At 38.5% G+C, this 24,138-nt stretch overlaps 1 protein-coding gene and 1 pseudogene across 1 annotated transcript; both read right to left on the reverse strand.

Moving 5' to 3' along the window:
* Positions 1-1,286: 1,286 nt before the first annotated feature.
* LOC101635216 lies at positions 1,287-17,913 on the reverse strand (annotated as a pseudogene).
* Positions 17,914-21,033: 3,120 nt separating this feature from the next.
* LOC101635440 (prorelaxin-like) lies at positions 21,034-23,598 on the reverse strand. The gene is made up of 2 exons (XM_004678003.1): positions 23,397-23,598; positions 21,034-21,353 (listed from the first exon to the last, which is right to left on the reverse strand). The coding sequence occupies exons 1-2, from the start codon at positions 23,596-23,598 to the stop codon at positions 21,034-21,036; spliced, it is 522 nt and encodes a 173-aa protein (XP_004678060.1).
* Between the last annotated feature and the right edge of the window lie 540 nt (positions 23,599-24,138).

The following is a 24,138-nucleotide window of genomic DNA, read 5'->3' on the forward strand; positions in this document are numbered from 1 at the left end:
CTGAGCAGGTGAAGACCTCAGAAAACATGGCTGTGTGGTCCACATAAGAAACATGATCTTGAACAAAGAAACCTTCAGTAAAGTTCTGCTGCCCCCAGAAAGGGAGGCATCCCCTGAACTGAAGGAACCATGCTAACTGTGGTAGTGGTGTCCTGGTGAGAGCCACTGAAAATGTGTGCATCCTGGGCGTTTAATACTTCAGTGCTAATAAGCTGGGTTTGAGGCACAACTTAAAGGGAGAACTCCATTGGAATAATTTCTGATGTTAAATTACCAGCTCAGTGACAGACTTTGATTTAGATGGCCTTGTTAAACAAATTTAAGAAGTTGAGTATTTCTTGCACAACCACTGACTGCCTGCAACTTCACTCCTGTTAACATAGACATGGTGTTTTAGGAATAAGAATGCTATGGATCACAATTTCACATAGGCAGGTAGAGGGGATACATTTTGGGGGCGCTTGTAATAAGCCTGACTTGTTTGTGCTTAAAATCTAGTCAGATGAGATCGTTTCTACTAAGGTAGACCAATGACTGACAAATTGTGCCACTTTTGTAATAAACTAATGAATAGTCGTAGTTTTCAATTAAAAAAAAAATCATCGGGCCCTCCCTGGTGGCGCAGGGGGTTAAAGCATAGCACTAAGAAGCCAAAGCCACTTCCGCATGAGTTCGATCCCCACCAGCCCCGGAGGTGATCCACATGGCGCGGTAGACCTCCCCTGACCCGCCCGCTGCTCCCCTCATCAGTGTACTTCGTAGATCTATCTGCCTGTTCTGCTCCCCACTGTCTCTGGTGAAGCTTCTCACTGCCCCTGCACCTCTAGCCTATACCCCAGTTCTGTATGAATAAATAAATCTTAAAAAAAAAATCACCTAGGTTCCTCTACTTGGTGGCAGGCCCAGTCATCATACTGGTCTTCATGTACCCAAATACCTGTCTAGGGTGATAAGTGGTCAGTGGTTTTATTTTAAATTCTAATACATTTATATCTATGTGACTCTTAATAAAACACTTTTAAACATTCTATACATTTCAAGTTACTCAAAACTGCATTACATTCTATAAATATAATTGCCGTAGGTGCCAAGATGCCTCTATACAAAAATGTTCAATATGCACAAGTCATTATAAGTGTAAGCCGTGCAAAGCAGTCTAGAACATTAGTTCGTGTCAAGGCTTAAAAAACATTTCAAACACATAAGACCAAAGCTTGAAAGTGCCTGTGGTTTTCTGTCACATAGAACACTTTGACTCCTCTGCTCAGCACGATGCCGTTTACATTCTAGGACTGCGCTCCTAACCTCTTCAGGGAGGCGTTTTGCCAAAACGCTGAGGACCCTTCTGGAAGTATGTTCCAGAAGTAGTCAGACACCACTTGTGCGCATGTCCTGCGTAGCCAGCCCGCGTGGGCGGCCACTTGCTGACATGTGTTGATGACGTCAGCAAGGGTCGCCTCAAACGCAGCGGGCGCACCTTCCTGGCTCCCGCTGTAGAAGTAAACCTCCCACCCGTCCATTTTCATCAGCCAGAAGTAGCTTGCAATGAACATAATAAGCAGGAAAGTAGGTGGCAGAGAAGAGACTGTCTTTGGAGAAAACATGCTTTGGTACCCTCACTTAGACCAAAAAGTCACGCATTCAGTGCACTAACCTGGGTCCTGTGGTAATGGCTCCAGTTACCTGAAGGCGAGACTTGATTATCTCCAGTGGGTTAGAAAAGACGAGTACAAATTCAAACAAGGTCTTACGTAAAAAATAGTGTGGAATGGAGTCATTTTCTTTGGATAAATTTGTCTCGACAAAGTCATTAATAGCTTAATGGCCTTTTCTGGAGCAGTCTCTAAGTTGTAGAATCAGACCCGGATGGAGTCTAAAGAAGCCCTCATAAGGCAAGATTTCAGTCAAAACTGTTTTAGTATATCAGCTCCCCACAACAGAGCTGGTGTCACGCTGCTTTTTCATGCGAGTCTTCACTAGATCTGTGGGCTGTACTTCAGTGGTTCCCTCAGCTCCAGTAACGAGCCTAGGATGGACCTATGAGGACTCCGCAATCGGGAGCCAGACAGGCCTGCCTAAACCATGATATTCCTGTCTCTGCAGTTCTGCCAAATTTTAAGGTAAGGCCTCCTCAGCCAGTGGGGCTGTTTTCTAAATATCTGGCAATCATATGCTGCTATAGTATTATTTAAGTCTGCAATCTGACATAGGGTATCAATTTCTAGTGGCATGTCTTGTTCAAAGCATATGTCGCTCTGGGCAAATTCCTCTTTTGTCACTTCAGCATTGTTCCATAAGGATGCTATATATCACACGGAGAAGCTAACCTACTGTGCCTCCTCCAGCTACTGAAATTAAGTTCTTCTCCAGGAAAGGAGTAGGCATGTGAGATCTAATGGTAAACACAATGTCTCTGAACTTCAGAAATCATGTCACTTTTACTCTTATCTTTCAGTGCAAAGGCTTGTTTTGAAATTCTAATTGTAACTCCTGGGAAAATGGTGAATTCTGTGTAGTTAAGATGCTTCTTTCTATTATACCCATGTAGTCCAATAAATGTACAGTCTCAGTTAAAAGGAATATGATGATGAATAACCTGTCCAAATTTTTCCTTGATGTTTTCAAATGTCATTTCTTCATTTCTACTCTTGTCAAAAACAATTGAAAAGCCACTATGAACATGAAATATGGAGCACATAATTAAAATGTTAAAACTCCCAATAGGAGATCAACCCATCTTTAGTTTGATTAGCCACTCCTGCCAGGGGCTGCACAGTGTTCAGATTGCTGTTTGGATCATTTTACAGTCCAAGATAGTGTTAGAAAAGTCTCCTGGGGTCCTGTAATTTGCTCCATCTACTTTAGTACTAGCATACTGTAGGAATATGTTTCTTAACTCATGAGGATTGCCTTTCTTGGTTGTCTACACCTTGATTACCCTTCTGTGTTTGGAATCCAAGGAATACTGAGTGTGATCATCATTGTTTCGGTGGTCATCATAAAAATAATAAATTTGGAAAAGGCTCTTCAAAAATGTATATTTTAAAGTATTTTTCAGTTGGCTGACTTTTTTTTTTAAAAAAAGATTTATTTATTTGTACATACAAGAGTTGGGGTATAGGCTAGAGGTGTGGGGAGGGAGGTGTGAGAGGATTCATCAGAGACATAGTGGGGAACAGGCCAGGCAGATTGACTGAAACACACTGCTGAGGGGAGCAGTGTGTGTGAGACAAGCGAGGTCTGCTGTGCCAGCTTCCTGGCCAGGAATCAAAGTCATGCTGCGGTGGCTGTGATAGCGTCATAGTGCTGAGACTTAAACCTAGTATGCCATCAGGGAAGCCCTGGGTTAACTGACTTTAGAGAACTCTCATGTCCAATATTATTTTACAAAGTTATTGGTTATTAAAAATGATGGATTTCCAGTTGTCTCTTCATATCATACTAAAAATTCTAAGTAACATTCTCTATTCTAAGTAACATCCTCTATTTTATATATTCTGGATATTAATCCTTATCTTGTTTATGAGTTGGTAGACTCTCAATTTTGAGTTTTTAATTTACTTTCTAAATACTATATTTTGATTCACAATGATTAAAAATTTTGATGAAATCTAGTATATCATTTTGTTGACTGTGTTTTTGGTGTCATGTCCATGAAATAATTCCACATTCAATGTCATGAAGATTTTCCCTTATGTTTTGTTCAGAGAATATCATTATTAACTCTTATATTTAGTCATTTGATACTATTGCTTAAATAACTTGATTTTGCATGTTATGTGGAGTTACATCCAAGTCCTTCTTTTGCAGGTATCCAATTTCCCTTCTTTTGTAGATAGATAACCAGTTTTCCCAGCATTACTTTTTGAAAAGATTTTCCTTTCCCTATTAAAGGTCTTGACAAGGTTTCAGAAATCATTTGACTAGATACATACAAGTTGAATCTCTATTCTGTTCCATTGATTTATATGACTTACCTTATGCCAGTACTTCATTGTTTGATTCCACACTGAAACTTTATAAGAAGTTTCAAAGTATGGAAGTAGAATCTTCCAATTTTGTTCTTTTTTAAGGGAAAAAGGACCCTTTTGCACTTGTATTTGTCCTTCTATTTCTTCAACAACAAAAAAGTCATTGCTATTTTCATAGGGATGGCATTGAACTTGTATGTCTCTTTGGGTAGTATTGACCTCAACAGTCTTTTTTACTCATGAAAATAGTTTTTTTTCCATTTATGTATGCCTTTTAAAATAATTTTGGCAGTTTTTGTAAGTTTATTGATGCTTTACTCTATTTTTTTTTGTATTTTATTCTTTTGAAGTTTTGTAAATAGGATTTTTTTCTTCATTTCACATAGGAATGTTTGATGTTAGTATATATAAACACACTCAATTATTTAAGTAGTGTTTTTGTTACCTGCCACTTTACTGAAAATACTTATTACCCTAAGAGGTTTTTTATACAGTCCTTAGATTTTCTAGATGTAGGATCATGTTTTCATATAGAGAATATTTCAAATATTCCTTTCTAATTTGCATACCACTTTTTCCTTTTACTTCTTCAATTGCTTTGGCTACTCTGTTGGATAGAAGGAATGAAAATGGCCACCTTTGTCTTGTTCCTGTTCTTGGGGGATAAGCTTTTAGTCCTTCACCATTGAGAACATGGTTAATTGTGGGTTTTTCATAGGCAATTGATTATATTGAAGAATTCTATACTAGTTCATTGTTTTTATTTTATCATGAAATTATGTTGAATTCTATCAAATTCTTTTATTATATGTTTTGCCTCATTATTACATTAATGTAATATATTCACTTTAGGCCCTCCTTAGTGGTGCAACAGGTTAAAGCACAGCACTATGACGTGATCCACAGCCACTGCAGCACAAGTTTGATCCCTGGCTAGGGAGCTTATCTACATGGTGTAGCAGACCTCTTCTGACCCACCTACTGCTCCCCTCCCTCAGTAGGGTATTTCAGTAGTCTGCCTGTTCTGCTTCCTACTCTGTCTTTGGTGAATCCTCTCACCTCCCCACTCACCTCTGGCCTGTACCCCAGTTCTTGTATGCATAAATAAATAACTCTTTAAAAAATATGATGTATTCACATTAGTTGAATTTTTATCTTTGCATTCTAGAGCTGTCTCATTTAGTCCAGGTTTATCATCCTTCTAAAATTCTATTGAGTTTTAAAGTTTACTGGTCTTTTGTAGGGAATTTTGCCATCAGTAGTTATGTGGGATACTGGTCTGTAATTTTCCTCTCTTCTTTGACTTTGGTATCAGGATATTATCAGTACATTGACAAGGAGTTAGTATTTTACCTTATGGTTTTTTAGATGAATTTGAGAAGGATTCATTTTAATTCTCTATTTGATAAAATTCATGCATGAAATCATCTTGTCTTGTGTTTTATTTCCAGGTTTTTGATTTTTGATTTAATCTTACCAGGAATAGAATTATTTAGATTTTCTATTTATTCATGATCATTCTTGGTAGGTAGTTTCTTTCTAGGAAGTGATCTATGTTATCTATTTTGTGTACACACAACAGTTAAAAGTATTCTATTATAATAACTTTCTCTCAATCAGTAGCTTTGTCCCCATTTTATTTCTGTATTCAATAAGTGGGAATGTCTCTCCCTCCATTAATCATCTACCTAAAGTTTTGTCAAGTTTGCTGATTGTTTTAACAAAAGTAGAAATCTCCAAATTTATGGTAGAGTTGTCAGTTTCTCTTTTGAATTCTGTCATTGTTTTCTTCATCTATTTTGAAGCTCTGGAAATTGCCACATATTTGTGTATAGCTGTTATATTTTATGAACAAATAAGCCCTTTTCTTTTTTTAAGATTTATTTATTTGTGCATACAGAACTGGGGTACAGGCCAGAGGCTCAGGGGCAGTGAGAGGCTTCACCAGAGACAGAGTGAGGAGCAGAACAGGCAGATTGGTGAAGTACATTGCTGAGGGGAGCAGCGGGCCGTTCAAGAGAGGTCTTCCACGCCATGTGGGTCACCTCCCGGGCTAGGGATTGAACTCACACTGAAGCAGCTGCAGCCAGCTTTGCAGTGCTGCATCCTAACCTGTTGCACCACCAGGGAGGGCTGAATAAGCCCTTTTCTTAATAAATAATGTTTCTTTTGTCACAGCAGGTTTTGACTAATGTCTGTTTTATCAGACATGAATATAAATCTCAGTCTTTTCAGTCTGCTGTTTAAAAAATTATAGATCGGATGACATATAAATAAAATTTTTTCCCCCCTCACAGTTCCAAAGGCTAGAAGTGTGAGATCAGGATGCTAGCTAGCATGGTCTGATTTGGTGATGGTTCTCTCCTGGATTTTGACTGTGAACTCTCCCTTGTATTCATACATAATGGTAAAGATTAGGAAGCTTTGTGGTGTCTCATTTATAACCAAAATAATCCCATTCATGAGGGCTACAGATCTCCTCACAAGTAAATCACCACACCACACCCATACCCTTTACCACAGAGCATTTCTCACCCTCCTATTGTCTTCCCACCCACTCCCTAAATACACAGATTAGTGCTATAGAATTGAAGGCCCAAAAATTATTCTGCCAAGGCCTGACATGTCTGCATACCTTTAGAGTTCTCTAATTCTAAATCCCTTAGACTGTCTCACTAGTGTTAATATCTTCTCAGTAACTATATATCTTATTTTAAAAGGATTTCAGTGTTATTGCTACATATTTTTGTGAAAATCAATTAGCTAATAATTTGTATGTAAAAAATAGCTAATAACTGGACTATGGTGATGGCACACGGGTGATTTGGTGATGGGAAGCCCACGGGGATTACAAACTCGGGGTATAGGCTAGAGGTGTGGGGAGGGAGGTGTGAGAGGATTCATCAGAGACATAGTGGGGAACAGGCCAGGCAGATTGACTGAAACACACTGCTGAGGGGAGCAGCGGGCGGGTCAGGAGAGGTCTGCCACGCCATGTGGTCACCTCCGGGGCAGGTGGGGATCGAACTCATGAGGAAGTGGCTTTAGTTTCTCAGTGCAGTGCTTTAACCCACTGCGCCACCAGGGAGGGCCTATATTATTTTTTAAAAAAACAAATAGGAACTAACAATAGAGGTTTTAAAATTTATTGCATAATGTTGTATGAACTTCCAAAATATTTTTTTAGATTATTTATGCATACAGATGTGGGGTACATGGCAGAGGTACAGGGGTGGTGAGTAGAATCACCAGAGACAGTGGGGAGCAGAACAGGCAGATTGACAAAGTGCACTGCTGCGAGGACCAGCTGGAGAGACAGAGAGGTCTGCTGCACCATGTGGATCACCTCCCTGGCTGGGAAGTGACCTGCAGTGGCTGCGGACAACTTCATAGTGCTGTGCTTTAACTAGTTGTGCCAACAGGGAGCGACTGAATTAGTTAAAGACTGAAGTATTATTTGAGTACTTATACAAGAAATTCTAACACAGTTTATATGTGTACCACTTAAAAACCAGTCATATAGCGGCCCTCCCTGGTGGCTCAGTGGGTTAACGCACAGCACTGAGAACCTAAAGCCAATTCTACATGAGTTCGATTCCCACCTGCCCCAGAGGTGACCACATGGCGTGGCAGACCTCTCCTGACCCGCCCACTGCTCCCTTCAGCAGTGTACTTCGTCGATCTGCCTGTTCTGTATGCATAAATAAATAAATCTTTAAAAAAAAAAAAACAGTCATGTAGCAAAGAAGCAATGAATACAGACTGATACCAAGAGCACAAGTTCCAGGGATTTTGTGGAGAAGTATATGAGGAACATGGACCAGAACAGTGTCTGGAGAGTTGCTTTGTCCCTACAACTTTGTCCTATTCAAGCTGTCCAATTCAAGCTGTCCTGTCTAGCCCTTGAGCTTCTGGGCTAGAATTTTCATTTTACAGGTTTTTGTATGTCAGCAAATGGCTTCCAGGCCCCTCCTTGCTTAGGGCTTCTTCCTGCATCTCCCCCTACTCTTTTCATCCAGTTGGCACAGGTGTGTGGCTCTAAGAAGATTAATTTTTTTAAATACACGAGACTTGCTGTTTTATAATTCATCACTAACTTCTTTCCACTGGCTTTACATCTTGGAGCAAATTCTCTGACCTATCAATAACAGATAGTCCCACTTAATCCCCATGATAGAGTGCTACATGGGCTCTATTTTTGTTTGTGAATTTTCTTATTTCTTTGAGATCACAGGGAAACAGGAGAGGTAAACCCTTGTATATTTTGAAGCACCTTGATCTAAAAGCATTGCTGACTATCTCATAGATGTTCTGTAACCTTTTAGGTATTTGTATTTTCATTTCAGGTTATTTTCAATCTGCTTTATCATCATGAACAGACAAAAAGGGAGGGAAGATTGGTATCTTCAAAAAGAAATCTTGTCAGCAAATCTTTGAAAATTTCTTAGTTAAGCAATTAGAAAAGAAAATTCTTTATTTTCTGTTTTATTACTTCTTATATCTACTTGAATACAAGTATATCTACTAAGGGAGTGTTTAGAAAGATTCTTGTCCCTAGATAGAAACTCCATGTGAATAAGGATCTTACTTTTATGCTAATGGTACTTGTTCCTCAGGCAGTAGGCACTCAGTTCTTGGTCCCCACATACGCTAATTTTACTCAACCCCACAAAAGTTAATATATTGGGACCAAAATTAAGGTTCAGCATTAATTATATGCTGCTTTGATATCTGGTATAATTGAGAGGGGCTTAGATAGTCTAAGCTCGCAACGACAGATTAGTGACTTCACCTAAGGATAGGGCTGATCCATATTCAGAATTCAGAAATAAGTCACCTTTATGATTACACATTCTGGAGTAGTGATGCCAGTGTGCTCTGTTAATTCAGCCCTTGAACCATCACAGGTTCTTGTCCCATGAAACTGTAAAAAGAAATTTGCAGACTTGTTAGATAAGCAGAGAGAAAGAAATTTTAAGAAAGTAAAGTTTATTTAAAGAAAGAAAGCAAGGAAGGTCTGTGTCTAGGGATATTTAAACTATTTTTCCTTCTGTTCTAAAAAATCTCATCATCCTATTTTGTGATTGGCTCTTTCTCCCAGAAAGAGAAGTGCCCATTTCCCCATCTCTTATCTTTGTCTTTCTTTCACTGCCCCTGTCTAAATTCTCTTATAATTCACTGCCCTCATTAGTGCTCCTGATTTTTTCTTTCCTTATCTCAGAAGCTTTTTTAACTCTCCTGAAGTCCCTGCCTATGCCTACAACAGGGTCAAAGGAAACACCAAGGGAAAGGCTCCTGGCGATCTCCCAGAGTCTTGTAAGGGCATTTGTAACATGATTTACAGCTGTTTTGATAAAGGCTGAAGGAAATTTGTCTTACTTTGAGAGGCCAAGGAAGGAAGGTTTCTTTCTAAATAGGCAGGCCTCTGTGACTCTCATCTAGATACCAGCCTAGCAGAACACGTTGTCTACATCATTGGATCTCCTGAATGTCCAGGGTTCCGAGGGCCATTCTCGGTCATCCTGAGTGCCCTCGGAGTCCACAGATGATAGAGAAAAGACAGAAATCAGTGACAGGAGAATTCCAACATGTTTACTCAGTGAGTAAGGTATCAGGAAGCCCTGCCAGCTGAGAAACTTGCCACCTGAGACTCACAATAGTCGTTTTTTACCAGGCCAATGGGTGTCCATTAATTTTCCAACCAAATAAAGGACAGAGAGAGAAGGTTTGTGAAATCTACAGACTATCTGAAGCCTCACAAATAGCAGAGAAGTAATCAGTAGCACTGGAAGAGAGTGAGAGAAAGATGGGGGGAGGGTTAGAAGAGCAGCCATCAGCATCATCTGGAAGCTTATGGAAATGTTGACTGTCAGGCCCCATCTCAGACCTACTGAGTCAAAATGTGTTCATTAACACTATTCCCCAGTTATCCATATGTTCATTAAAATTGTGAGAATTAGACCCTCCTGGGTGGTGCAGTGTAAATAAAGTGTTAAGTAGTCTTTTCAGAGAAGCCTAATATGACAGTGGACTATGTATAAAAAAGTTTATAGTTAATATCTTTAATTACCCTCTCATGCTTTTGAGCAAGGAGCCCTGCATATTTATCTTGCACTGGGCCAGACTGATCAATAGCTGGTCCTGCTTTATAGTCAAACAGAATTAACTGTGAGATACTGTAGTAGAACACAGAAAGGAATGGGTAGCTATGGAAAGTCAGGGATGACTTCACAGGGGAAATGGCACCTATCTTAGGCTTTGAAGGAACAAATTGAGTTCGCCAGCTGACAGGGATACTTAAGGAAGGGAAAAAACAGCATTCTTAAATGTGTAGACTTAAATGTGTAAATTTACCCCACTAAGTTAAAGAAGAAAAGCTGCGTAAAAGTTTTGTATATCTTCTACAAACTGGTTTTGAAATTTTTACTTACCTGTGTTTTAGGCACAAAGCTCTTTTGCTAGGGGAGTTCAGAATCTGGCAGAACAGACTTGAGTATAAGAAAAGTACAGAGATGAACAAACATGCCTTTGATTTAGATTTTTACCTGATTTTATGCCTCTTCTCCAGACCTAGAAAATAGTTTGGGAGCTTTGGAATGGTTGTAGATAAAGGCTTCAAACTGCAGGGCCTCAGAAAGCAGCTGTGCATGAGGGAGTTCCTCCTCTAGTTAGTACCCTCAGAATTTACTGTTTCTTTCAGCATGTGCCTACCACCCAGCTTTTGGGTTCTGCAGATGGTCTCCAGCTAAAGGGAGAACCAAATCCATAGGTGCCAAGGCACAGCACAGGAGACCTGTATCCCTGGGTCCTACAGCCAGGTCCAGCCCAAACTCTTAACTGTTGCCTACTAGAAATCTACCCTGCATCTGAACCTCTACCCAAGAATGTGGTTGTGTCATCACCCTGCCATCTGTACCCACCCTCCACTGAGCATGCATACTTATCAGTCTTAAGAGGACATAAGCATCTGGTGAGAACACCTCCATGTGGGCTAAGGCTTCCGCAGCCCTGAGAGTACAGTGGGTGGCGGCACCTTTAAAAGTGATGAATCTTTTTTTTTCTTCCTCACTGGGTAGACTCATTCCATGAAATTTGGACTAATTCACAGATAAAGTCATAAAAGTTTTGTCTCCTTCTAGTGGAAGGCATTTGTTGCCCTTTTGCTTGATGGTGTTGTTGATGGTGTTTCCTCAGAGAAACTACTCATTTCCGTTATGGTGTTTATCTCCTTAAGTTTATTCACATTTATTTGTGCCATACATCCTCAGCTACACAAAGGCTGTGTAGTATTTGTGTCTGTTCTTGTTTCCAATTACATCTACCTCAGAGCCTGAAGCATAGTTGATAAAAAACCTGTATGCCCTGAGTATGTGTATATGAATTTAAAAGTCAGTGTCAGAGTTCCCTAGAACAGCAAAGAATAAATGTCAATAAACACCAACAATTGTATGATATCTGGTAAATAGAAAAAACTCCCTGAAAATTCATTAGTGTTTTTTTTTTTTTTGTCTTATTTCATACCGTTAAGTGTAATTATTTATTGCAGTCTGGTGAGTTTTAAAAATAACTATGTAATATCTTGTTTCTGTAAGCTCAACCAAGTGTGTGTATGTGAATTTCAAAGTCAGAGTCAGAGTTCCCTAGAACATTTATATAGGTTACAACAAGGAGAAATGGGCTTTAGCTTCAATCTCTGAAGTTACCTGGGATGATGTATATTTCTCTTGGTTATAAATTATAGAGGATTTTTAAATGCCAAATTGTAACTATTTTATGACAGGAATCTCTGAAGTGTTTCCCTATGAAATAACAACATTTTGCAAAGGAGAGAAAGGGTAGGAAAGTGCAAAAAGTGGGTCAGGCAGCTTTGTCATTCAAACTGCATTGCCCTTGAGTCAGAAGTACAAACATCCAGCCACAAGAGGGCAGTCAGGGACCACTGAGGAGAGTCAACTTCAGGATGCCAGCCCTCAGTGATGGGGAGAGTGATCATGACACTGATCACACTGTTTTACCAGTTTGTTTTAATCCTCCTTTCAATCTTCGGACTCTCTTTACTTTCACTTTATGTCTGCCCCCACCCCCTGCATTGCTTCCTAGGTATCTATGACCATTGTGAAAATAAGTGACAATCAGATTTTTTTTAAGTTGATGTAATTTGTAGCACACTTTCTTTCTTCGCTTGCTTTGAAAAAAATAATGTCCAAATTATAGTTGACCAGAATGTTATTAGGGGAACCCTGTGATAAAGAAAAATATTCATTATACAGAGATGAAGATCCAAACAAGTAAACAAATCTCTCAAAGTAAGTTCTTGACAGTACCACCAAACAGAGACTTCTGCATGTCTTGGGGCCACAGCATGCTCCTCTTATCCTTGGGTGCAACTAGATGAATGGATAAATAAATTGTAGTATATCTATACAATGGAATGTCTTTCAGTACTATCAAGAAATAAGCTATCAAACCTTGAAAACACATAGAAGACTCTTAAAAACATGTTAATATCTGAAAGAAGATTTTGTGATAATACTCTGTGATAAACATTTGAGTTTTTGGAAAGGCAAAACCATAGAGACAATAAAAAGATGACAGGTTTGGTGGAGAAGGAAGGAAAGTAGTTGTAACATGATATTTTTAGGGCAATGAACCTGACTTGGCTGATAATATAAAGGGGATACAAGTCATATATTCATTAAAACACATAGATTTGAAGTAGCAATTGTGAACTATGATGTAAATTATGGACTTTAGTTGATGATGGTATGTTGACATATATTTATCATTTGTAATATATGTGTGACATACAACAAGTATACAAATGGTGGGGAAGGATTGTAGGAACTGGGGGAATGAAAGTATATGAAAACATCTTATTTTTCTTTTCTTTTAAAAAAGAGATTTATTTATGTGTATAAAACTGGGGTACAGGCCAGAGGAGCAGGATGTGAGAGGATTCACCAGAGGCAGAGTGAGAACAGAACTAACAGATGTACTGAAATACACTGCTGAGGGGAGAATTGTGTGGGTCAGGAGAGGTCTGCTTCGCCATGTGGGTCACCTCCCTGACTGGGGATTGAACTTGCGCTGCAGTGGCTGCAGACAGCCTCACAGTGCTGAACTTTAATCCATTGCACCACCAGGGAAGGCCCAAGGACTTCATATTTTTCACTCAAATTTGCTGTAAAACTAGAATGGTTTTTAAAATCAAGTCAATTAATTAAAGAAATGCACTAGCAATGCACTAACAAAGTTAAGCTTAATATACACTATATAGACTTTAGTTATAATAATAATATATCAATACTAGTTCATCAGTTGCAGCAAATGTACCACATTGAGGCAAAATTTTAATAAGGGCATTTTTTTAGGTGAGGGGGCAAATGGGAAATTTACATTTAATCCTCTATTTTTGTGTAAACCTAAAACAATTTTTTAAATGTCAAGTAATTAAATCTTAATAAAAGTGAATGTTTCAGTCAAAATAAAATATTTAAAACTGCCTTTTAAAAGGGAAAAAAATACACACTTTTGCATACTTTTGGTAGGTGCTGTGTCTGCATTACTGTTATTGTCTACTAGATTCCAAACACTTTTTATTCCCATGATATCCCAGGAATATCAAGTAGGCGTTACTGTTGATGGTAGAACTTAATGAAGTTTAATGTTTTTGGAACAAGCAGAAAGCATGATCAAAGCCATAGGGTGACTGCCTCAATCTTCTTAAAACTTCCTTTCCTACCTCAGCTCTCTAGTTTCCAAATGTTTTCTGCAGGTAGCAGTATCCATGTGATACAGTTCTTTCTAATGACCCTTTCTTTTCCTTCCTGAAAATGTGCACTGCTGCAGCCATCTTGGAGCATGTTGTGGTAGCACAGGAAGAAACCTATATGCTAAACACAGCTGACTGGAAAGGTATGAGGAGATTGCGGCAATCGTTAGGTTGGTAAACAGGTGTTTTATTTCATTGGTTTCTTTGAAGCCACTATTATAGAGTTTTCTTTTACTCAGAGAACACAATCCTACTTGAAATATAAGACAGGTATACTTTTTTCTTTTTGAGATATATTTATTTATGCATATAGAACCGGGTATAGGCCAAAGGTGCAGGGACGGTGAGAGGATTCACCAGAGACAGAGTGGGGAGCAGAACAGGCAGGTCCACAAAATACACTGCAGAGGACAGCAGCAGGTGGGTCAGGAGAGATATGCTGAGTCATGTGGATCACCTCCAGGGCTAGGGATCGAATTCTCACTGAAGTGGCTTCGGCCCGCTTGCAGTGCTGTGCTTTATCCTGTTGTGCCACCAACAGGGCCTAGACAGGTACGGGTGTGGCAGACCTCTCCTGACCCACCCCCTGCTCCCCTCAGCAGTGATCTGCCTGTTCTACTCCCCGCTCTGTCCCTGGTGAATTCTCTCACCCTCCGCATCTCTGGCCTGTACCCCAGTTCTGTATGAATAAATAAATAAATCTTTAAAAAAAAATCCAGTTAAATATACAATTATCAGTTTCTCAAGAGAATGATAGGAAGGCCTTACTTACATGAGATTATATAATCGATTATGTGTTTTGTATAGTAGGTGGTGAAGATAGCAATTACTGTTTTGTACCACTTAAATGTGATTAGAGATATCACATTATCAGAAATAGTGAATACAAGTTCTGGGTCCAGGAGTCCTGCCTCCAGGGCTATTGTGGAGGAGGTATTAAGGTACATGTATCAGGCCAAAATATGGGTAGTTGCTTTTTGTATCCAGAGATGCCTCTGTGTTAGGTCAGGGCCCTAAATTTCCTGATCACCGTTCTATTTGTCCAGGGTTGGAATATCCATTTCAATGGTGCTCTTCTAGGTTCAACCAAGGTCCTTTATGGCTCTGAGGCTTTTCAACCATTAATAAAGTGTCTTTGGTAAGGAATAAATAAACCTTAAGCCCTGATTATGATTAACCAAGTTTGGGAATTTGTAATATGGGAGTTGGTGTCTTAGTCTCTTAAAGTTTGTTTCCACACATTTGATGGAGATTAACTTGCTATTTAAGTACAATTTTTTTCTACAAATGCTGTATGTATTGTAAATCAATACAATTGACTTTTCTACAACATTGTATGTATTGTAAGTCAAATTTACTAAATAAAATATTAACTTTCTTTCTAATAGACTTTCATATCATTTCACATTTATTGTGTTAGAGATATTGCTGCAAACCTGAAAATGTGAAAATGAAGTGTATGCCCTTGTTAAACCAGTTCTTGGGTGATATGACATTGCGTTTTCTATTCTCTCTATATAGTTATTCATTTGCTTCTTAAACAATTAACTTTAGAGTATCTTAGTAGAACTAAATGAAGAACTCTACTTTGAAATATACTTGAGTTTATATGGCTCCAACTAAATGAAATAGTGTGCAGTTAATAGTTCAATAAGAAAATCTTTTTAAATGAATTTAAAAAGTCTGTTTTGTGTCTCTCTCTATCTCTGTTGTAACAGTTAATATCAACAAAAATACTTTGGTACAGTTTATGCACCTACTCTTAGATATTGTCTATATATATATTTTTTCTTTTTTTTAAGACTTATTTATTTATTCATACAGAACTGGGTTACAGGCCAGAGATGCGGAGGGTCAGAGGATTCACCAGAGACAGAGCAGGGAGCAGAACAGGCAGATCAATGAAGTTCACAGCTGAGGGGAGCAGCGGGCGGGTCAGGAGAGGTCTGCTATGCCATGTAGTCACCTCCGGGGCTGGGGATCAAACTCATGCGGAAGTGGCTTTAGCTACTTAGTGCTGTGCTTTTACCTGCTGCGCCACCAGGGAGGGCCTGTGTATATTATTTTTATTTCATTTGCTACTAAGGTAATTTGCTTAATATTAAGTCATGAAATGATGTTTGGGTATTAATGAATGGGGACATACTGTAATTTATCAAATACAAATCTCATTAATAAGAATATTTTCTCATGTCTCACAAAAAGACATAGCAGTTTGCTAAGCCTATCTACTTTTGAAAAATTTTGAGTTTTGTACAGTTAAAATGATATTTTATTGTGACTGTAAGTTAACAGCACTGATAATAATAACACAATTATGACTTTACTGAAAAAGATAGAAGTAATAACATAATTATAACTTTAATGAAAAAGATAGAAATCCCTTCAGTATTGAATAGTATTTTTAACAGAAAATGCAATAATGCCAAGAATATTTTTTTGCACAAGTGAAAAGCCCAAATACCAATATGATTTTTCAATCAGTGGGTTACAGATACATGAGAATACATGTGAACAGATGAGTAATGCACAATTAGCTTCATCTCAGCAGAATCTAGCAAGCTCTTGTCTAGTACAAACTACATTACAACACTTTGAACCAATTCCACTATGGAATTGCCTCATTTTGGGGGGAATCTTTAGCTAAGACTAAGTTTTTTAATTCTGAGACACTGTCATTTTTATTGTATTCTGTCATATTTGGTTTGATAGGATTATTACTCTTAAGAGATGGTTTCTCTTCAGAATTAAGATTTAAATTCTTTAATGTAGGTTGTTGTAGCTCCCTCAGTGATGGGTAACTCTCATACAGGGTTGAATCCAGCTCGTCTTGCAAACCATTATCGGATGCCGACATCTTATTCACAGTTTCTGCATCTTGGTGGATGGAGGATGGATTTTCATGTTTAAAGAAAGGGGCAGAAGAAGAAAGAATATGTCAAAGAACGTCAGAAAAAAATTACATTCTTTATAGCCAAAAGGAAAGCATTGCCTCAATATCCATCCAAGTTTGCCATCCTCTTTATAAAAGCTTTATAAAAATTTAAAAAATGCTTTCCAGATTTGAGGTGCACATCACTCTAAAATCTGACTTTTTGAGAAAATACATTGCAGATTTCCAAAGGTTTTAAGTGTTAGTCATGTTTTCAATGGAATTTTTCTAAAAGGCAAATTTACCTTGACTCTTGGTCCCTTTTAGTTCTCTGGTATGTGACCAGGCCCTGTCTTTTTCCTCAAGCCTTTCTCACACAGAGGAACTCCAAGACCCAATTCAAAGAGTGGGAGCTAGGCTTTCCCATTTGGGGAACAACACAAGTAAATTAAAATTAAGGTAAAGGGGAAGACCTTGGCTTCTCTTTCCTTCTTCCTTCTTCTTCCAACAATTCTTTAAATCTAAGGCCCTTCTAGCTTACCACACAGTAACATAGAAGAGGTTTCTGAATTCTGCCTCATGCTCATCTGTGCATTCATACTTGAGACTCATTCCTCACTGCTGCCTCAAGTAGACATGCCCTGCCTAGTTGTCCCAGCTTCCAGAATCCCTGCTGCCTGGTGCACAGAACTTGAGGCACTCAGAGAGTACCCTACCTCTACCTGATTTTTGGCAGCCTTCTTGCCCCTGTTTATCTCCACCAAGCATGCCCAGACCCCGACCCCCAACACTACTAACATCCCCTTCATACATTTTCCCTAGTTCTGTCTTTCTGGCTGCAGGTATTGAAGAGCACAATATAAATTTCAAGTGTAGTTATTTGGTGTTCAGTCAGCTTTCTCCTCTTTGTGTGACACCTCTGGTGAGACCCTTAACTAGAAAGCTTATTATGATGGAAAACATCACAGCAGCTTTTGTTAAGTATAATCAGGCAGGGGGTTCTGGAGTCAGACCTGGAAGTCCCAGTTCTGATTGGTGTGTAGTCAGACCACAACTAGTGGAAGTGAAGAATAATGGAAACTAGAGTTCTCACCTGCCATGGTTCCAGATGGGCTTCCATATGTTAGTTCTCTCTCAGTCCCCTTCCAGTTGACTTTGTCATAAATGTCCATTGCCAGATGGACAGACTTGCGACCACATATCTTAACAGTTTCGTCCTTATGACCTGGAATCCCTCTGGGAAGCTGAATCAGTAGCAGCCAGATTCCTAGTAGGTGGTACAGGGACTGAGGCTGCATCTTGGACCAGGTGTCTTGTCCAGACGTTTCAGCTTTTCTCTGGAGATAAGAGCTGATATGACCTAGGGTCCTCAGCCTATGTGCTGTTCCTGGACTTCAGGCTGCTGTCTCTGTCTCTACCAGCTTTTATAGCCATTGGGCTCCTACTTAGAATTTCATCCCACCCCTTCCACGCCCTCTTGGAACCACCACCTCTGGTCTTGCTACCACTGTAAGCCACCTCCCATTTCCATTACCGAAGTTTACCCTTTCCACCTTTCCTACACCAGCCTGTCTTTCAGTTCCTTGTCGTTTTACATTTGCAAATTACTTTATCTATCTATAATTATACAAACCACTCTGTATGATTACAAAAGTTTGAAAGAGTTGAAGTCTTTTCTTTCTTGTAAAGGTAGTTATGTTCATTACACTAAATTATAGCAATCAAAATAAAGTTGCAATCACCCTTGGTCTCACAGCCCAGAGTTTTGCAACATAGAAATTTGCTGAATAACTTCTAAATACAAATATATTTCATTAATTAGCATATTGTCTATTACACGAATTCATAGGAGTTAATGGATATATTGTTGATAGAGTGGGAGTACTGATGACATATTATGTACATTCTGATATAAAATTTAAAATTCTTTTTTTAAAAGATTTATTTATTTATGCATATAGGACTAGGGTATAGGCCAGAGGTGCAGGGGCAGTGAGAGGATTCACCAGAGACAGAGTGGGGAGCAGATCAGGCAGATCCACAAAATAACACTGCTGAGGAGAGGTCAGCTGTGCCATGTGGATCACCTCCTGGGCCAAGGATTGAACTTGCACCGAAGCTGCTATAGCTAGCTTACAGCTTACAGTGCTGCATCCTAACTCATTGTGCCACCAGAGAGGGACTAAAATTTAAACTTCTTAATGTATCAATAGAGACATGTCCAATGTGTATGAGGTTTACAGTTCACTGTCTCCATTGATTTTCCCTTTAGTATTCCAGAAGATAGATTTATTGCAATGAATTACTTGACTACATATAATTTGAGATTGTATTATATATCTCTAGAGTTCAACTGAAGTACAGACACATACTCACATGCACTAACTAATATACAAACATACATACAAAAAAATAAACCATAAAATAAAAGATGTAACCAGTGGAATCCCACAATTTCAAAAGGAATATTTTATTAACATGAAAACAAAACAAAAATCATGTATTTCTTCCTTTACTGTGTTCTATGTTTGCATTTGGTAAACCATCATTTTTACTGCCTTCTACATTAGAATTTAAAAAATGCAACACAGTGTGAGATGACAATATGATCATTAAACAACCATTATAGTCAGACGGTAAACTTTTAAATTTAATTAGGTTCATTATTCAATAATTGATGTGCCTGTGTTCATACATACTCAGCTTACTAAACTACATGAGGTGAATTGGAGGAAGTTAGCATAACTTAGAATTAAGAATTCATCAAGCACTCAGTTCAGATACAGCTTTGAAATAATTCTCATTTCTGCATTGCTGCTGATTTCAAGTGGGTCTACTCATCATTGTCAAATGATAGCAGGTGCACTTCTATTAACACAAGTTGTTAAGCTGACTATGGAAAAATTCTAAGGAGCAGATTTATAGGAAAAATCTGTAGGCCTACATCAAAGAATATGGAAACTTTGCCCACCATTGCAAAAAACCACCAGTCCTTACAGATTATCCCAGCAAGATCTTGGACATGACAGATTTCACAGTAGGTAGATTTTCCCTTCCCCACCCCATACCCCTACCCCTAGCCTCAAAGAACACTACTGAAGAATTCCTGCCCTGGAAAAATGCACTTTTTCCAAGACTGACTGTCCATGTTTGTCCAGTATCCTCTTTTCTTTAGCCTTTTCCTAATAAACTTACCCTTTTAAAATGAAACCTTTGCCTGCTTGTGTCTGTGCATAACATGTTTTTCCTTAGCCCCTTGCGGTGTGCCTCTTCATGGAAAATTCTTTGAAACCATCCTCAGAGGGAGCCCAAGGACCCCATTCACTCACTGAACCCCAACATCTGAATCCCATCAGCTCTCCTAATTTAGAATTTCCATATCAGATAGCTCTCTTCCTGGCTTTGACCAAGGTCTCTTATGACCTCTGAGGTTTTGTAGCCATTGATGAAGGTTGCATTTGGTAAGGAGTAAATAAAGCTTAGTGGTGTAGTATTGATTAACCACATTTGGAAGTTTAAAATAAGGGAGTTAGTTACTTAGTCCCTTAAATTTTGTTTCCAGGCATTTGGTGGAGATTAATGTACTATTTAAGTGCATTTTTAAAGAAATGCTGCTTAAAACTATATGTGTTATAAGTCAAAGGAACTGATTAAATACTGAAATGAAAACCATCTTAGTTTCCTGTTCTAACAAGCTTTCATATCTTTTCATATCCATTGTGTATAGATAGTTTGCAAATCTAAAACAGTGCAAATGAAGTGTGTTCCCTTACTCCATGAGTTCTTGAGTAAAATGGCACTGAATCTTTATCTGAATCTATCTAATCTTTCTATGTGGCTATTCATTTGTCTCTTGAACACTTCATTAACTTCACAGTATCATATTCAGTTAATAACAACAAAATATTTTGGTCCAATTTATGCACTTGGTTTAGACACTATGTATGTTATTTTTATTTATTTCATTTGTTACTAAAATAGTTTTCTTAACACTGAGCCATGAAAGATTTTGGGAATTTGGACTGGAGGAAAAAGAGTGGGGGACATATAATTTTTCAAATGCAAATTTTATTAATAGAATTATTCTTTCTCACACAAGAATAACATTTTGCTATGCATATCTGTTTTTACATATTTTTCTGAGTTGTATATGATTAAAATGATATTTTGTGACTAAGTTAACAACACCGATAACAATAACATAATTATAACTTTAATGAAAAAGATAAAGTCCCTTCAGTATGAAAGTATTTTTAGCAGAAAGTACAGTAACACCAGCAATATTTTCTTGCACAAGTGTAAAGCCCAAATGCCAATATGATTTTTCATATCCTAATCAGTGGGGTGACAGATTATCATGAACATGTCATTGAGAATACATGGGAACATTAGATGAGAAATGCACAATTAGCTTCATCTCAGCAGAATCTTGCAATCTCTTGTCTGGAACAGCCTTGTTTACAACACTTTGAACTCAGTCCAATATGGACGTCCCTCTTTTTGCGGGAATGTTTATCAAAGACCCAGTTGTTTAATTCTGAGAGACTATCATTTTCATTGTCCTCTGCCACATTTGGTCTGGTAGGATGATTTCTCTTAAATTCTTCAGAATTAAGATTGGCCTCCTGTAGTGCAGGTTGTAGCTTCCTAAGTGATGGCTGACTCTCAGACTTGGTTGAAATCAGTTCCTCTTGCAAACTAGCTTTGGATACCAACATCCTGTTTACAGTTTGTGCATCTGGGTGGATGGAGAATGGCATGATTTTCAGGTTTAAAGAAAGGGACAAAAGAAAAAAGTATATCCAAGTCAAGGAACATAGGGTAAACAATAACATCTGAGTAGCTAAAAGGAAAAGCAGTGCCTCAATCAGAGTAGGCAAGGATTCTGATATCTAAACTATCAGTATCCTCTAGATAGTAACTGAGAGCACTCAGCACTACTAAGGTTCTGCTTACACCCTCAACTCTATTGATTTTACTTATCTTCCAGCCTTCATCAAAGTACTTTGACTTTCCCTGAAGTCATTTTGCTCATTGAAAACATTTGTCTGATGACTGTCCTACTTTGAATTCTGCAAAGTTCTATAGTGGCAAATTACTGCTTCGGAATAAAGTTTAAAATGTAGAGTTTCTGACTAATCTAATCTAATAGATAGGAAATAGCAAAGACAACATTCCTCACACATCATTTCTCTACTTTCCTTAGAGTATTAACTCCATTAATAATATTAAATAAATGGATTAATAGAACAGGAACCAAAATGTCACTGACTTAAGAAGACAGTATCAGTTGTGGTGCATGTGAACTGACTTTGTACTTTGTATGGTTTTAGTTTCCCAGTTGTGAGCCAAGCGTTATGCAAGTTCTGGTGCTCCCTAGGAAGGAAATCTAAACAGCATGCCAGGTGGGCAAATATGCAGGTGTGTCTTGTGCTGGGAACCTGCAGGAATCAGTTGACATTTTGCTAAGTCCTTCAGCTCAGTGATACATCATTGACAATTTCCGTGTCAAATAAATACAAATAAATTGATACAAATAAATTGATACAAATAAATTGATGTATGTTTCTTAACCTCAAGAAAATTAAGTCATGTAAACTGTCCTAACTCCACTTATATTAGTTATACAGTTTAAGTTTTATTTTTAGCATCAAAAAAGCCTCCAGACATGAATGTTACTAAATATAAAACAGTTATTTTTCACAGTTGTGTTTCACTGATCAAAAATTAAATCTATCCACTACATTTTACATTAGCCTGTGTAGAAGTTTCATTGCTACTTAGTTTTTTAATAACTGCTTAATCACTAGCCTTTTTTAGAAGCTACTCCAGAGTTGAGGTATATATTATTCTGAAATTTGACTTTTAAAGAAACCATTGAAACTCAACAGGCTTTAAGCATCAGTCAGGTTTTCAGTGGTATTTTTCTAAAGTGCAAACTTATTTTGACTCTTAGTCCCTTTTAGTGTCCCTGGTATGTGATCAGGCCCTTTTCTTTTTCTTTTTTCTCAACCCCTTCTATCACAAACTAACTTCAATATCTAGTTCAAAAAGGTGGAAGCTCTCCTTTTCCTTTTGGGACATAGACAAATAAGTTAAAATTACTGTAAAATGGGAAGATTTCCTTGGACCGCAAGAGAGCCAGATTTCTTCATCCATTTTTTGTCTCCCCTAGTGAGTCTTCAAATCTAAGACCTTCTAGTTTACTACTTTTGAGCATAGCAGAGGTCTTTGATATTTTCTTCATGGGAAATATCATCAGTGCATGATATTTACATAGTACACATTTCATCCGTGCAAACATGCTTGATAAAGACTCCTCACTGCTTGCTCCTTACGGTCTAAAGTATAGATGCACTATCCAGGTGTTCCAGCAACCATTACACCAGTGCTGTCTGGCCCACAGACCCTGAGTTACCCAGAGAGTACCCAACCTCCTTCTGGTCTTTTACACCCTTCTTTCCTCTGTTGGCACCCCTCTCTCCCACCTCACCCCACACATACTTTCTCTAGTTCTCTCTCCACGACACTCAGTAGATGAAGAACTCCAAGTACAATTCAGGTGAGACCCTTTGCTGTCCCTTCACATTTGCCTTCCTTCAGTGAGACCCTTTCTTGAAAGCAAATTTTGAGGGGAAAGGCCATATTTTTATGTCACAGTAGTTCTTGTTGAATATAGTCAGCCAGGAAACTGGAGCCAGGCCAGGTGTCACAATTCTGATTGGGTGTGGTCAGACCACAACCAGTGGAAGTGAAGAGTAATGAAAACTAGAGATCTCACCTGGCAAGTGTCCAAATGGGATTCCAAGCCTTCGTCCAAGCTCAGTCTGCCCCTTCGGTCTGCCACAGATATCTAACACAATGCGCATAAGTTCGCGTCCACATACCCGAACAGTTTCGTCCCTATAAGCTGGAATCCCTCTTGGAAGCTGGATCAGTAGCAGCCAGATCCCTAGCAGGTGGTATAAGAACTGAGGCTGCATCTTGGACCAGGTGTCTCTTGTCCAGGAGTTTCAGCTTTTCTCTGGAGATTAGAGCTATGTGACCTAGGGTCCTCAGCCTGTGTACCAGTCCTGGATTTCAGGCTGCTTTCCCTGCCTGCCTCTACAAGCTTTTATAGTTCTTGGGCTCCCACTTAGAATTTCATTCAATGGTCCAAGCTCCACCCCTTCCATACCCTCTTGGAGTCACCGTCTCTATCCCCATACCACCCTAAGTCACCCACCCTCATTCAGTGCCAGTAAGTGCCATCCTTTTCACCTACTTGCCTGTCCACCGTTATTCATCTTTTTACATTTGCAAATTACTCGTCAAATACTCAAACCATTTTGTATACTTACAAGTTAGCAAAGTTAAATCTTTTTTGTAAAGTTATGCATATCCATTACATTAAATTATAACATTCAAAATAAAATTGCAGTGACCTTTGTTCTTACAACCCAGAGTTTTGCAACATAAATATTTGCTGAATAAACTTCTAATCTAAATATTATTATATTTTAATTAATTAGCTTAGTGTCCGT

Source organism: Condylura cristata, unplaced genomic scaffold (genome assembly GCF_000260355.1).
Source record: "Condylura cristata isolate star-nosed mole 26May11 unplaced genomic scaffold, ConCri1.0 scaffold00006, whole genome shotgun sequence".
Lineage (NCBI taxonomy): Eukaryota > Metazoa > Chordata > Mammalia > Eulipotyphla > Talpidae > Condylura > Condylura cristata.

Coding starts and splice junctions, on each gene's coding strand:
- LOC101635440 (XM_004678003.1), bottom strand. CDS start 23,598: ATGCAGCCTCAGTTCTTATACCACCTGCTAGGGATCTGGCTGCTACTG. Junction 21,354..23,396: donor CCCATTTGGACACTTGCCAG/GTGAGATCTCTA, acceptor CCATCCACCCAG/ATGCACAAACTGTAAACAGG.